The sequence below is a fragment of the Melanostigma gelatinosum genome (assembly GCF_949748355.1).
Source record: "Melanostigma gelatinosum genome assembly, chromosome: 11".
NCBI classification, from domain to species: Eukaryota; Metazoa; Chordata; class Actinopteri; order Perciformes; family Zoarcidae; genus Melanostigma; species Melanostigma gelatinosum.
Window position 1 is genome coordinate 19,062,892 of NC_136644.1, and position 12,852 is coordinate 19,075,743.

Below are 12,852 nucleotides of genomic sequence, written 5' to 3' on the forward strand. Positions count from 1 at the left end.
TCATGATCAGTGCCTTCTACTCTGAAGTTCTGGACTTCAGTTTAGGTCGAACATTGTCACTAATATACATGCGTTTCACTATTATTGCCTCTGTTAGTTAAAAACTGTTGGAAGTTTTCTCCCTTCATCTATTTCTATAAAATAAGTCTTGGGTTGTTCATTGTATGTTTCTAAGTCCTACCTTCTCTGATCACAAACGTCACAAATAGTCTGACTCTTTATGCTACAACATTCCAGTATACTTACTTACGGGGACCGTCGTCCCATTAATGCGTTCACTTGGCATTGCGATCATGACGAAGGGAGGACAACAATTTTGGCCTGTAGGAAAAGGCTGGAGTTTGACACTGGCTACCTCTGTGCTGAGCTACTCGAGGACGGAGGAGGGAGGGGGACGCACGCAGCAGTTGGGCCGTCTGGCATTTTGCAGCATTGACCTGAAGATGTTCTGCTGCCTCCTTTTGCTCTTGCTGACATGTCCCGGCGAGTCGACACCAGAGACTGACTTTCGGATGGAAGTCTGGGCGACCAGTTTCTTCTCTTGCTCTTTGATTTTGCACTGCAAGTGGCTCTGAATGGCAAAACCAAGGGACTCTGGGTCCACAGAAGCCCCGTAGACCTCCCAAGTCATCCCCTGTTCGTCCCAGACGACATCGTGGATGTTCTTTTCTTCTTGCGTCTGGTCCTCCTCTTCTTCTTTCCTCTCCAGTTCTTTCTTCTGTTTGCCTGCCTTTGCCTCCTTCTTCTGGGCTTTACCTCCACCTTTAGCCTTTTGTTTCGGACTTTCAGCTTTTTTTTTTGTTCGATTTGGCTTTGATGTGGTGTTAGTTGCTGTTGGCAGGGCCTGGCTGGGCTTGGTTGTAACAGCAGCCTGTGGCGGCGCAGCATTGTGACTGTCAGCAGATCTAGACTTGGTAGCACCGGCCGTCCCTGGGGCTGATTTGAGAGATGGAGCTTCGTCGTTGGCTGTTTTCGGTGCGGATTTCTGAACCCCGGTTATATTTAGGGAGTTACCTGTCTCTCCTGTCTCCTTGTGGTGGCTGTGTTCAATGTTGATTTGATAAACTGGCTGGGTGTTGCAGAGAGCTGACCCGGGGTCTTTAGGCTTTGCTCCGAGCCTTTTGTCCTCCTGCTGGGACAAAGTTTCTGAGTGGAAAACCACGGCGGCATTTTGGTTGGGGCACATCTCTGCCTCAACAGTGAGTTTCTCTGACCTTGGATCAGTAGAGGCGGATAGAGCGCTCATGTTCATCTGATGTAGTCCCACATCTCCGTCATCCTGGTAGACCACAGCCAGGCTCTGCGAGGCCTCCCCGGGGACTGCACCACCGCTCAGCCTGCGCGGCACAGCAAAAGGCAGCAGACTTGGACTTGTGGCCACAGCCTTACTGCACGTGTTCGCCACCGCCTGAACCTCCATATCATGGCACTGCTTGACCGGTGCAGATGAGGGGGATAAGGTCATCGTCGAAGCCTCCCTGTAAAGCTTGCCGTTCTGCTGCCGCTGCTGCGCTTCAAAGACAGCTGTGTCAGTCTGGCTGGCTTCCTCAGCCACCTGCCCATCTGCCGGCATAGTTTGTGCAGCCTGGGGCAGAGTGGAGGAGTCCGTTTGTGAGGACACTGGCTGATGTTTATCTGGAGAGACTTGTGGTTTCTTTAATAGTGGCAAATCCTTCTCTGGATGTGTTGAACTTGAAGTCTTATTTGTAAAATCGGCCTCTGCATCTTTGCTCTGAGACAAAAGCGTAGTGGAGCTCAGAGGAGCTGCAGGAGTTTCCATGCTTTGTCTCGGCTTGGCTGCTTCCTGCAGACTCACAGTGGTTTGTGAGCAGCTACGTAGATGTTCAGGCCCTTGAGATATCTGCGGTACAGCTGTGTCCTCGTCTTTGAGAGCTAAAATGCTCCCTTTTTTATCGCGTTGTGGTTCAGGTGTCGTATGCTTTAATTCACAGGCGATGTTGAGATTTGTATTATAAGGAGAAACATTTTTATTACTGTCCTCTCGTGCTGTGGCTGAGGGTGTCAGCTTTGCACACTCCTCCACATTTGGCTCTTTTATTCTGCAGTCATCGGTCTGTATGTCGACCTTTGACGCTGAAAGACCAGGCGACACACCGGCCTTACAGATATCTTGTTCATCAGCCGTACTTAGCATTTTCATATTAGCATTTGAATCCCTCTGGTCGCCTCCTGCCTCACCCAGTCCTTGGCCTGTTGGAGACGGGTCTTGCATCTGTTGGTTTCGACCTGTCACAAGCTCTGACTTTGTCTGGTTTCCATTAGCTGGTACTGGTTTGTCTGGCACAGTGCTGCTAACTGGTTCTCCTCCTTCGGAAGCCATTTTTTGGGTGTGTGGGGCGGTGTTAGCAGAAGAAGCAGTCAGAGATGAGCTGTCCTGTTTGTGATCAGGAGATGTGAGGGTGGGTTTTGGACAACCCTGAGAGAGTTTGAGGTGGGGCTCTTTCGCCCAGTTGGCATTAGGCTCCTTATTGCTTAGCATGTCCACCGCAGCCAGCTGAGGCACCATCTGGACTGTCACTGTCCTTTTTGGGTTAGTTCCCATGCCGGATTCACGGTTTCAGTCCTTCAAAATTGACGTAATCCAAAGATGAACACAGATGTGCAATATCAGTCACTTTGTGTGATTCCCTAAGGGAGGAAAATAGAAATAGACTTAGTTTATTTCTAATGATTGAGCTTCACTTTTCCTAGACATAAATCTTGATTCAGACAAAAACAATCAGATCAGTCTCATATAGCAGTCCAGGCTTAGATAAGCATTATGTAAATTATACTATATAGTATTCCGGGTTGGTTTCTTTTAACAGTCATTAACATTAATTAAAATAATCCTTGTTAGAATTAAGGCAAAGCACCAGAACAATCAATGACTCGTAATTGCCTAATTAATCTGCTGCTTTAAATTAAGATTAATATATGAGGCTGCAAGCCTATTGATCGATTGAATCATACAACATATATAACAACATATATACAGTATACATATATATATATAATTCCAAATGTATGTTTGCTTGGTAGTGTCATGCAAAATACTAATCAGTATAAGGAGTATAAGGTCAACCCTTTTTTTGTTACTCACAGAGGGGGCTAACCATGTGATATTGTTGTTATATCCATTTCATGGTTCACTACTGTGTTCTATTATGAATTGCACACTGAACAAATTCAGCTCAAGACACATTTCTAAAAATAATCCTACAAAATGCCAAAAACTTAAAGTGTTGCCTGAAAACAATTACTCTCGTAATGAATCCAATAAAGAAAATCTAATTATGTAACCTTCTGTTTCACAAATCTCTTCATCTCAGACCAGATGAATGACTCCGTGTCTCTCCTAAAAGTGTAAAAGAATCTGAGCCAATTCTGCAAGTAATGTGTCAGCAGACGTTTGAAGTGTATCTGATTCGTTGGAGTCAGACAAATTATTTGCGCTGTGATTAAGACGTTAATCATAAAAAACAGCCAAGGCTTCATCCTAAGAGGAGGAAGAACCACCGATTGATAATTCAATGGTCCACAGGGAGCAAGTTGGCCATTTACATTTCAGTGACATACTGATGATCATCCATTCTGCAGAATGTGAAGCTCATCACAATGCAACTAAGGTTAAACCCAGCCTCGTCCTTTCAGTTACTCCCTTTTTCTCACAAGCATCATCACATTCAACAACAAACATTCTAGATATATATATATTTTTTTACAGATCAGGTCATATTTACAAGAATACAGAATAATCTTCCTCTTGTGCTTGGTAACTTGAAAAAATGTTTTTTTTAAATGTGACTTAAAAACAGAATGCTGTTTTGGGTCACAGACAGGTGTAGCCCATTTGTTTGTCTCTCACTGCACGCATCTGCGTGTCTGTTGTCAAAGTGCAAATATTTATGGAAAGCATATCCTGTCGAGATATTCAACAATGAAACGGCCTGGTGTCATTTGCCTGCAACAGTTTACAAATGACAGAGTGTGTGCATAATGTGAATTCACGCACAACGTTGCATGCATTAAAGTGATGCACACGACCTATTCGGGCCAATTAAGATCCATGTCATGCAAGCCTGCTGTAGCCTACATGTACCGCCCCGTCCCACCCCAACATCACAGAGGCCACTGATGTTTGCTGATTTAATATGACCTTGCGGACAAATTTTAATATCTGACACAAAGGAAACCACAGTCTAATGAGGAAGAGGAGTGTGGCTTACCTTGAGAGGCGCTATTCAATGTCCCGTTCTTTGGGGTGCCGCTTGCGCGTTCGTGTCAGTGGGAAGAAGAGGCTAAACCCTAGAAATTAATATGGAAAACCAACTCTGTGTCGGTGACACCAAGCCACGCCTTCCACACGTATATGGCTCTTATTTAGAGGTATCGATCATACACCGCGAAACGCAAATATTCAAGCCCCGCTGACTGACTGACCGTGCGCAATGAGTCACCGCGGTCCGACCGATGGATGCTGCCTCTGAGCTCTTTTTCAGGCTTGTGTTTCTTCATGCTTATCAAAAGTGGACCTTGCACAAAATGGACCTCTCGTGGTATGTGTGCATCAGTGCTGCATCAGCCGCAGGCTTCCACGGGAGCGTCACATGCACTTGAGATTGATTACTTTTAGATCCTGGCAGCAGATGCAGCCAATAACATTTCAAGAGCATTGTGCCATTTATTTTGCTGCGTCTATTTGCATCATTGTATGGATTTAGAAGACATGGCGTGTGTGCTGTGTACAGTATGAGGGAAATACCAGATGATTTTCATTTAAAAATCTATTTAAAATCTTTTACAAAATCTCAAAACATCTGCAAAGTAAAGACATTTCACTCTGTGTTTTTTAGAGGTCTGTTAGGCTGAATAAATAACTTAATATAATATAATCAGGACATTAATAGAAGACGAGCCCTGCTCTCTCAAAGGTGAAGCTTTTTCAGTTTAGCTGACTTTTATGTGATATCTGATCCAAATGTAATATATTTCCTTTTGTGGATGACAGAACAGTTGCTATAAAAAGGTGTTGTGCGGACAAAAGGGTTGCAGCACAAAAGGGATGATAAATTAGCCCCCCCCCCCTTGATCCATACATGAAAGGTTTAAATTGATATTTCCCATTAGAACTATGAGTCATCACCAGATATTGCAAATATTTAATGCATTTTGTGGTTCACCACTGCAGAGAAATTGTTAAGATTGTTAAGATTGTTAAGACAGTGGCATGCCTAGACTGGTATGTAACATGATCATATCATGCAAGGCAATTAGAGAGACATCTCAGTGGTTTCAAGCCATTCTACCATGCAGTATGCATATTGGAAAAATAATTGGTTCCCTTTAAGTGTGTGAAGGCTATTAGTCAGTGTGTTTCGTCGAAACATTCCTGACAAGAGAAAATCAACAGCATGAGTAGTTTCTCAATATGCCTACAGTAGTCAACACTTCTTATTTTATTATAATTGACACTTTTGATAACATCATCAAGGTAATTTTTGTAACTACAAAAAGCTTCCTCCAGAGTCACTGAGGACCGTAGATCTCAACATGTCGACTAAATTGAATATCATGTGTAAAGTTGGTCACTTTCTGCATCCCTGGCCCTCCATCCAGCCACATCAACCAAAACAGGTTTGTTGCCATTTCTCTACCTGTCCACCAGTTGCCCTCCGTCTTTTCCACCTGCTCACCTATTTCCACCTTCCCTCGTCAGCCCTGCAGTATATAACTGGCTCATTTACACTCATTCCCTGTCTTATCATCCAAGTTGCTTGGTTGCTTCTTGCTGTTTGCGTTCAATCCTCTGTTACCCTTTAACTTGTACCTGCCTGATCCACATACTGATGATTCCTGTTCAGACTGGCCTCCAGGTTCTGACCCTTTGTCTGTTGTATATTTCACTAAGCTTCTCTATCTCCATTTAGGAGTTACATTCCTGTACTGTTCCTGTGTACTCAATTATCTGCATTTGGATCATATTCCTTGTCTGTCAGTGCTGTTATAACTGATTTAATATCAAGATTACAGGCTTCCTCTATTGACCCAGGCTAGACTCTTATTATAATCTAAGGTTCACTTTGGGGATTCAGTTTTCATGTATAGCCTGGGTCTGATATAGGATCTCCTCTTGGTATGCAGTAACCGTAGACCTCCTGCCTTTATTTAAAGCCCAGAGGGACTGATTAGTTGAGAAGGGAGACCGCAGCTTAATTACAGTTGAGTGCACCATTGGTGAGCAACTCAGTATAGGCTGCATGCATTGCTGATATGCCAGACATACTTAACAATAAGAGTGCGTGGTTTGTTGCAACCATTGTAAACAGTGTGTTTATGTATCAAATAAAGTGTAAAACTCTGTGTCAGATATATCTGTATCGAGTAACGGAGATTTACAGTCAAATGATTGGTCCATTTTAAAAACAGACTCAATTTAATCTAACACACTCATATTGTGGATCTGGCATCATCTTGTGGTACGATTTGGAACAAGTGAATTATTGGCTAAAATGGGTTCTATTAGCTTAAACCAATCTTATCTGAAGACTAATTTCATCTAAAGTACAGTCAGTTTCATTTTGTCTGTAGTACACACTTCATGGTGAGTCAGTTGGTTAACACTCCACTGATCTAGATCTACTATCCAGCTGATGCTTAAGATGCACAGTATTTGGACGACAGGTTGTCTGCATTCTTATGTAGCTGCGAAGCATAGTCCATGTAGTGCAGCCTGGTGCAGACAGTAGTGATGTTTGACCAGTAGATGGCGCTGATAGACTGTCACTGAACGGCTGGCCTGTGCTGTGTTCAACGACGTCATGTCAATTGACCTAAACAATAAATTCAAACCCAAGTTTCTGGGAGTGTGTCTGCTATCTTTTTTTGCAAAAATTGCAAACCATCCGCCCTTAAAAAAGGGCAATCATGTAAATGTAATAGTTGAATGTAAGTGTGCATCTATAATCCATACATCTTCAATTTCTCAGGTGCGTGTTTTCACTTGCACGAGAACAGCTGTGTGTCTAGTCAGACCCTGAACACACCAGAGCCGGACTGTTGTCAAGAGAAGCGTTGCTAACATTAATGTACCAAACAGAAGATAGCTTGTAAGTGAGAACACGTTTGGATATATAGTCGTCGACAGAAAGGTAAGAGGAACTTCAGCGACTTGCTCCTCGTAAATACTATCAATCAAGTACTAAGGCAATGCTCCCGACGCTACCAAATGTAGGTGAACATAGCTAGCGTTAGCAAACAGTTTGGTGAATACAATGACAACCTGTTGTCTAAAGCGGTTAGCTAACAGTTTGTAAGTTTCGATGGTAGTTAGCGCAGCTGGTTCATTAAAACCAGAGGTAAATGGCGATCAGTTTGGTAATATGTTGGCAGACTGTTTGCTAAAGCGCCACCTGATCGCCTAATGTTTGTAGCTCAACATACACCGATTGCTCATGTTTGTCGGAAGTTAGCATTAGCTAATGCTAGCTCCCACAAATGCTATTGTTTTGGCTGTTCTCTCAGTGAGCCTTCTAAAAGGATCCCGTCTTATTGTTCGTTATATATTTGTATTTTAACAGTGACGTATATATTGTCTCTACTAACGTTACTGAAGAACAGTTTAGATGTAACCTAGTTTCTACATTTAGATGCACTTTGTATATACTGGCTTATGCTACTTTGCACTTTTACTCCAGTACTTTCAAGATAAATATATTGTTTGTTTGTACTGCTCTAAATCGTAACGGTAGTTATAAGTGACTTTGCAGAGTAATATTTATCGTAAAAAGTATACAATCAGCTTTTAAGATGTGATTCCTTGCGACATGTCAAAATGCCCATCTTTACAAAAAGTAGATAACATTTAGAGCTGTAAAAATTAGCCAATTAAGTTAATTGGCAACTAGTTATTGTGGTAATTTTATAGTAATCACTATATAGTACGTATATATAATCACTGATGGCCAGCTGAGTTGAATTTGTCTGCTTGAATTCAAGTGACAGCTGTGTTTTCTCCCTCCATGTTGTAGAAGATGCTGGGGTACATCTGGACCTACATCTACTCGTCCATCCTGAGATACTGGCTGAAGTGGTTCATCCGACAGGCAACAGGGACATGTGAGCTGCAGAGAATATGTTCCGGATACAAGCCTGGGGCTACAAGGACAACAAAAGCAGGTGAATGAAATAATCCCAAATCTGCTTTACTTTTCCTGTTTAGTAAACATTCTTTCTAATATATTCATCTGCCTCTTGTGTCCTGTTGTAGAATATTCTCTGCGGTCATCAAAGAACAAGGTAAGAAAATGTTAACTTGGTTTTTTTTAGTAGGTGAGGGGTTGTAAGTGTGGTTTTGTTTCTGATAAAAAGGATTGTTCCATGATCATCTTGAATGTTTGTGGTCCAAGAATAGCTTTCAATATAACTGTTGCTATTATTTTATGTTCAAGTTAAAGGTTATTTTATGTATCGGAAAGCCAAACACATGATCACTTTAGCACAAACTTGTTGAACAGCAAATTGGCATATACCCATTTTGTCAATAATTTGGGTCATTTATCAGCAGAAATGGTTTCTGGTTTCAGCTTTTGTTTTAAAGTCATTGCAAATGAATTGTCTTTTTAGTTTTATTTGAATGTTGTTTAGAATATATCCGTTTGGGCTCCGGGAATTTAAGAATACGGATATGATCCGTTTTTTTCTAGATCTGGACAGTAATCTCACTGCAGATGTAAGATAGAAGCCTGATTGTTGATGTTTAAACTATGTGGTCCCGCAGAGAATAGTAAAGGAAACGCCCCTTTCTAAACTACTGACCTGTTCATTATCTGTTCGGCTGTTGAATGTGTGAACTCCAATAGAGTCATATCCTGTGAGCTTAATCAGTCCTTATCTTTCACACACTTGCCTAGTTTAGATGAATGGACTCTTCTTGTCATTTATAGCGAGGTAAGCATTTTCCAATCAGCGGTCCATTCAGTGTAGAAACAAAAGGGCTTTGTCATCTTTCTTTGAAAGGTATTTCTTTGCTGTGGCTGACAGCATATATTATATGGCAGCAATCTTTTTGTCTGGTTGCTCGTTGTGTCGTCCTGTGACTACCTCCTCTCCTGTGCTTTCCTCCTCTGTAGGTTTTAAGAGGAGCTTTGGAAACCAACAAGGATAATTTAGAGCAATGTGTGGATCAAATTATAAAAGAGAAGACTGTCAAACCCCAGAAAGATCCACCGTAAGGATATTTATCTGTTATTTTGAGGTTGCTTTTCACCAGCAATTCTTTTATTTCCATAGTGTACTCTTAAGTTTCATTTTTAAATCAATGTATTCATTGTTTGTTTAATCTTTCTACCTTTTAGCTTCAAGGAAAGCCTACACATCTGTCTGTTACAAATAACCGGAAGCAGCAGCCTGTATATCTCTGTGGAAGATTTAAGAAAGGAAGTCTTCAACTCAGAAAACCAACAACACGAGGCCCTGCTGTTGAAGGTGTGTGTCACTGCTTCTGGATCCAGTTGATCATATGGTTTAGCTGCTTGGTTACTGGTCCACACAATAAATATCTGTCTGACGTATACGTATGTCTGGATCAGTCCTCGTGGATTTCTGTGATTTGATTGACAGACACTTACTTTGTAATAAGCTCAATGCCATCAACGAACAACTACTGCTAACATAGAAGCAGTTCAGGCTTTAGAATGAGAAACTACAGTTAAACAGTGCAATAAAATAGTATGATTACAGTTTGGAAAGTATCGATTATGAATCCAAAATGTTCTGCATAAAATGATTGAACCTACAACGCTGTACAGTGGCAATTAAAATCTAACCCGATAATTATTTGTACTCTCAGCTGTGGGACCTGTTGATGCCAGCAGTCAAACTGGATTCCAGGATAACCAAACAGTGGGGAGACATTGGGTTCCAAGGAGATGACCCCAAGACTGACTTCAGAGGAATGGGAATGCTGGGCTTAATCAACCTTGTGTGAGTCCTCAATGAATACAAATTAGACATGAATTAGCTATGTTCTTATGTACTGCAGATACCATCGACTATCAATATTTATTTTAGTTATGATTGAAATAGTTTTTTGACTTCTGGAAATGGTGAGACACAGCACAGATACAGAAAGCTGACCAAGCAAATTGAACTTATTTTCAGCCGGAAAATTAACTCCCAAACTGCTGAGGGAATCCACACAGGACAGCCAGCAGGACTTCATACTTTGCTGCAGCAACAGTTATTACATGCATTCTTATTAAGACAAGTAGAAATGTGTATCCAAATATGTAATGACATCATTGTTTAGATGATTTGCACACACATAATCGGGCCCATATTTAGAACCATACACTCGGAATAAGCTGCATTGTCAAACCTTGCAGGATCTTTGTCTAAAAATGTAACCAGGCACATGTACAGTGAGGCTTCGCCAATCTCTGTTGATGATTTATCTGGGTGGCGCTTATCTGTGTGTTTTCCCTCTCGCAGTCTAGTAGCCTATATTGCATAACATACAATCACTTCTCAAACAAACGAGAGCTGTGGCAGAATATTGGGAGAGAGGGGAACATTATCTTGTTGAGTCTTCTCAAAGAAAACAACAGACCGTGGAGTTATCAAACCCCTAATCAGTATTACAAGAGGCAGTTATCGCTATGACCAATTTAAAACACAGAGGAGTCCGTAGGCTACAACGGGTTGACAATCAGTGGACAATTGTGCCTTTTTCAGATCATTCGAGTCTATACTACCCACACGGAGACACATTAGTTAAGTTTACAAAAGATGCATTTCACAAAATGACTTCAGCATTTAGAATATAACATTAACCATTACACTCCTGTAACATTGTCCGATTCATGGTGAAGATTTTTTTACAGAATCAAAATTGATGCATTTTACTGCCTTGTCAAAACGTTATGCCTACACCACCGACAGTTGGGTCGGAGATTCGAGTGTATTATGATTGTGGCTGTCTAACTCCACACCCGCATCTTTTTTCCAACCCCAATTGATGAATCACTTTACACAATTTCTGACTTTTCAGACATCATGCAGCTCCTCCTGAAGCCGCAGTGGGCTTTATACAGCAGTACTCATAAAGACCATTAGACAGACCTTGATATGTAAAGTCACCTGAGTTCACCTTTTTAAGGGTTATGGTTTTTGCCGGCGAGTACAAGAGTACTGGTGAACGTGATCTTATTTGTAGATTACACTAGAAAGTACAGGCAAAGTATTGTGTTATTTAAACAATGATTTTACTGAAATGTTTCTGTTACAGTTTTTTCAGTGAAAACTACACGGAGGAGGCTCGTCAGGTGTTGTCTCATGCAAACCATCCTAAGCTAGGGTAAGATGCATTCATCTATGTACGTGGAATATCTGCATGTTTTCGGGCAACACTTTGATCTCCCTAAATAACTTTCTATGTTCTGTCACTTTTGCCATGTGCTCAGGTATTCATATGCCATCGTTGGGATCAACTTGACAGAGATGGCCTACAGTCTCCTGAAGAGTGGTGCTTTGAAACCCCATTTCTACAACACAGTACTGGGCACAGCTGAGCTCCGACACTTTCATCAGCTATACTGTGAGTGAAGGAAATCACATCAGTTGTCTGATTCTGTCCCATCTTCTAGAAAAGTACAAAACGAAGTAGAATTCTCTAAAATGTGTGTTTTCTTCTTTTCTAGGTTATCTGGCGTATGAATTTGATAAATTCTGGGTGGCAGAAGAACCAGAAAGCATCATGGAGTTCAATCAGTACAGAGAAAAATTCCATAACATCGTCAAGATGCAGCTACAGGACCCTGGCGTTACCCTCACACTGACTATCTGTTCTAAAAAGTAACATTATCCAGAAATACCTCTCCATGGACGTTGTTTGATTGAGTAGAGAAAGGCAAGATGCCATGCTGAACATTATAAACATGAAAATCCGACCGAAGCCGTTTGGTCGCTCATGAATTCAAATGAATGAATCCTCATGTATTTGGTATTGTGGTCCATTGTTCACGCTCTGTTCATCTTGTTACTGTGAGAGTAAAGGGTTTCAAAGTAGAGCACAAATCTACGCCCTGTACCTCGACAATGACCATTCCAGTGTTTAATTAACCTTTTGTGAGGGAGACATGAGAGCTACTCTAGAGATAACAGGTCTGTCTTTTGTGAGGATTTAATCACTTTCAGTGAGCAAGGCGCCAATTTGCTGCAGTTAAAAGACAAAGTTATCGAAAAAGTGGCGATTAACTACCATATTTGTAGCTGTCTTGATTGCATTTATGTAAGCAAGACTTATGTGTTGTGACACTTGTTCCGCTCAGGAATATCATTTTTATGTCCAGCGATCACGGCTACATCTTTGCATGTTTTAATATGTCCCTGTTGATGGCATCTGTATCCTGTCATATCGGTGATGTGGAACTAAAACTGCTTGTTTGCCTCCATTGTTTCATAAATTTGTATGTCTGAAGACTGCATTTGTATTCTGCGTTTGGCTTTTGAGTAAAGTATGTAATGGCTAACACTTCTGACTCAAAGGTAAATAAATACACATTTTAATGTTTTGAGATGTGTTTTTTGGTGGTGAAAGTGATGGCACAAGTTAAAAAGCAAGCACATGATCTGTTAAACAAGCAAAAATATATTTAGAGTTCATATAAACCTGTTTAACATTTTGCTGTGGGCACCAGTATTATTTCAAGATGCACTGCTGTAAACTGCCTGAAATGTATGATTGGCAGATTTAGATTCAGAGTGGTAGCACCATCACTCCCATTAAATTCCAAATGGGTTAACTGTGGAACAAATGATAAAGATATAAATGCATTTCAGTTCAACATGAAG

The 12,852-nt window shown here is 41.2% G+C and overlaps 2 protein-coding genes across 2 annotated transcripts; one reads left to right on the forward strand and one right to left on the reverse strand.

Moving 5' to 3' along the window:
- Positions 1-367: 367 nt before the first annotated feature.
- Positions 368-2,563, reverse strand: gprin3b (GPRIN family member 3b; the record flags this gene model as incomplete). The annotated part of the gene is made up of 1 exon (XM_079279264.1): positions 368-2,563. The coding sequence occupies one exon, from the start codon at positions 2,561-2,563 to the stop codon at positions 368-370; it is 2,196 nt and encodes a 731-aa protein (XP_079135390.1).
- Positions 2,564-7,028: 4,465 nt separating this feature from the next.
- elmod2 (ELMO/CED-12 domain containing 2) lies at positions 7,029-12,532 on the forward strand. The gene is made up of 9 exons (XM_079277950.1): positions 7,029-7,151; positions 8,031-8,178; positions 8,270-8,298; positions 9,132-9,229; positions 9,357-9,486; positions 9,851-9,984; positions 11,288-11,356; positions 11,463-11,596; positions 11,700-12,532. Exons 2-9 carry the CDS (start codon positions 8,034-8,036, stop codon positions 11,855-11,857), a joined length of 897 nt encoding a protein of 298 aa, XP_079134076.1. The 5' UTR covers positions 7,029-7,151; positions 8,031-8,033; the 3' UTR covers positions 11,858-12,532.
- Positions 12,533-12,852: the final 320 nt, after the last annotated feature.

Bases quoted from the DNA above. Each gene is read 5' to 3' on its own strand.
- elmod2 (XM_079277950.1), top strand. From the start codon at position 8,034: ATGCTGGGGTACATCTGGACCTACATCTACTCGTCCATCCTGAGATAC. The intron at 8,179-8,269 runs GTGAATGAAATA...GTCCTGTTGTAG, and splicing joins TACAAGGACAACAAAAGCAG to AATATTCTCTGCGGTCATCA. The intron at 8,299-9,131 runs GTAAGAAAATGT...CCTCCTCTGTAG, and splicing joins TGCGGTCATCAAAGAACAAG to GTTTTAAGAGGAGCTTTGGA.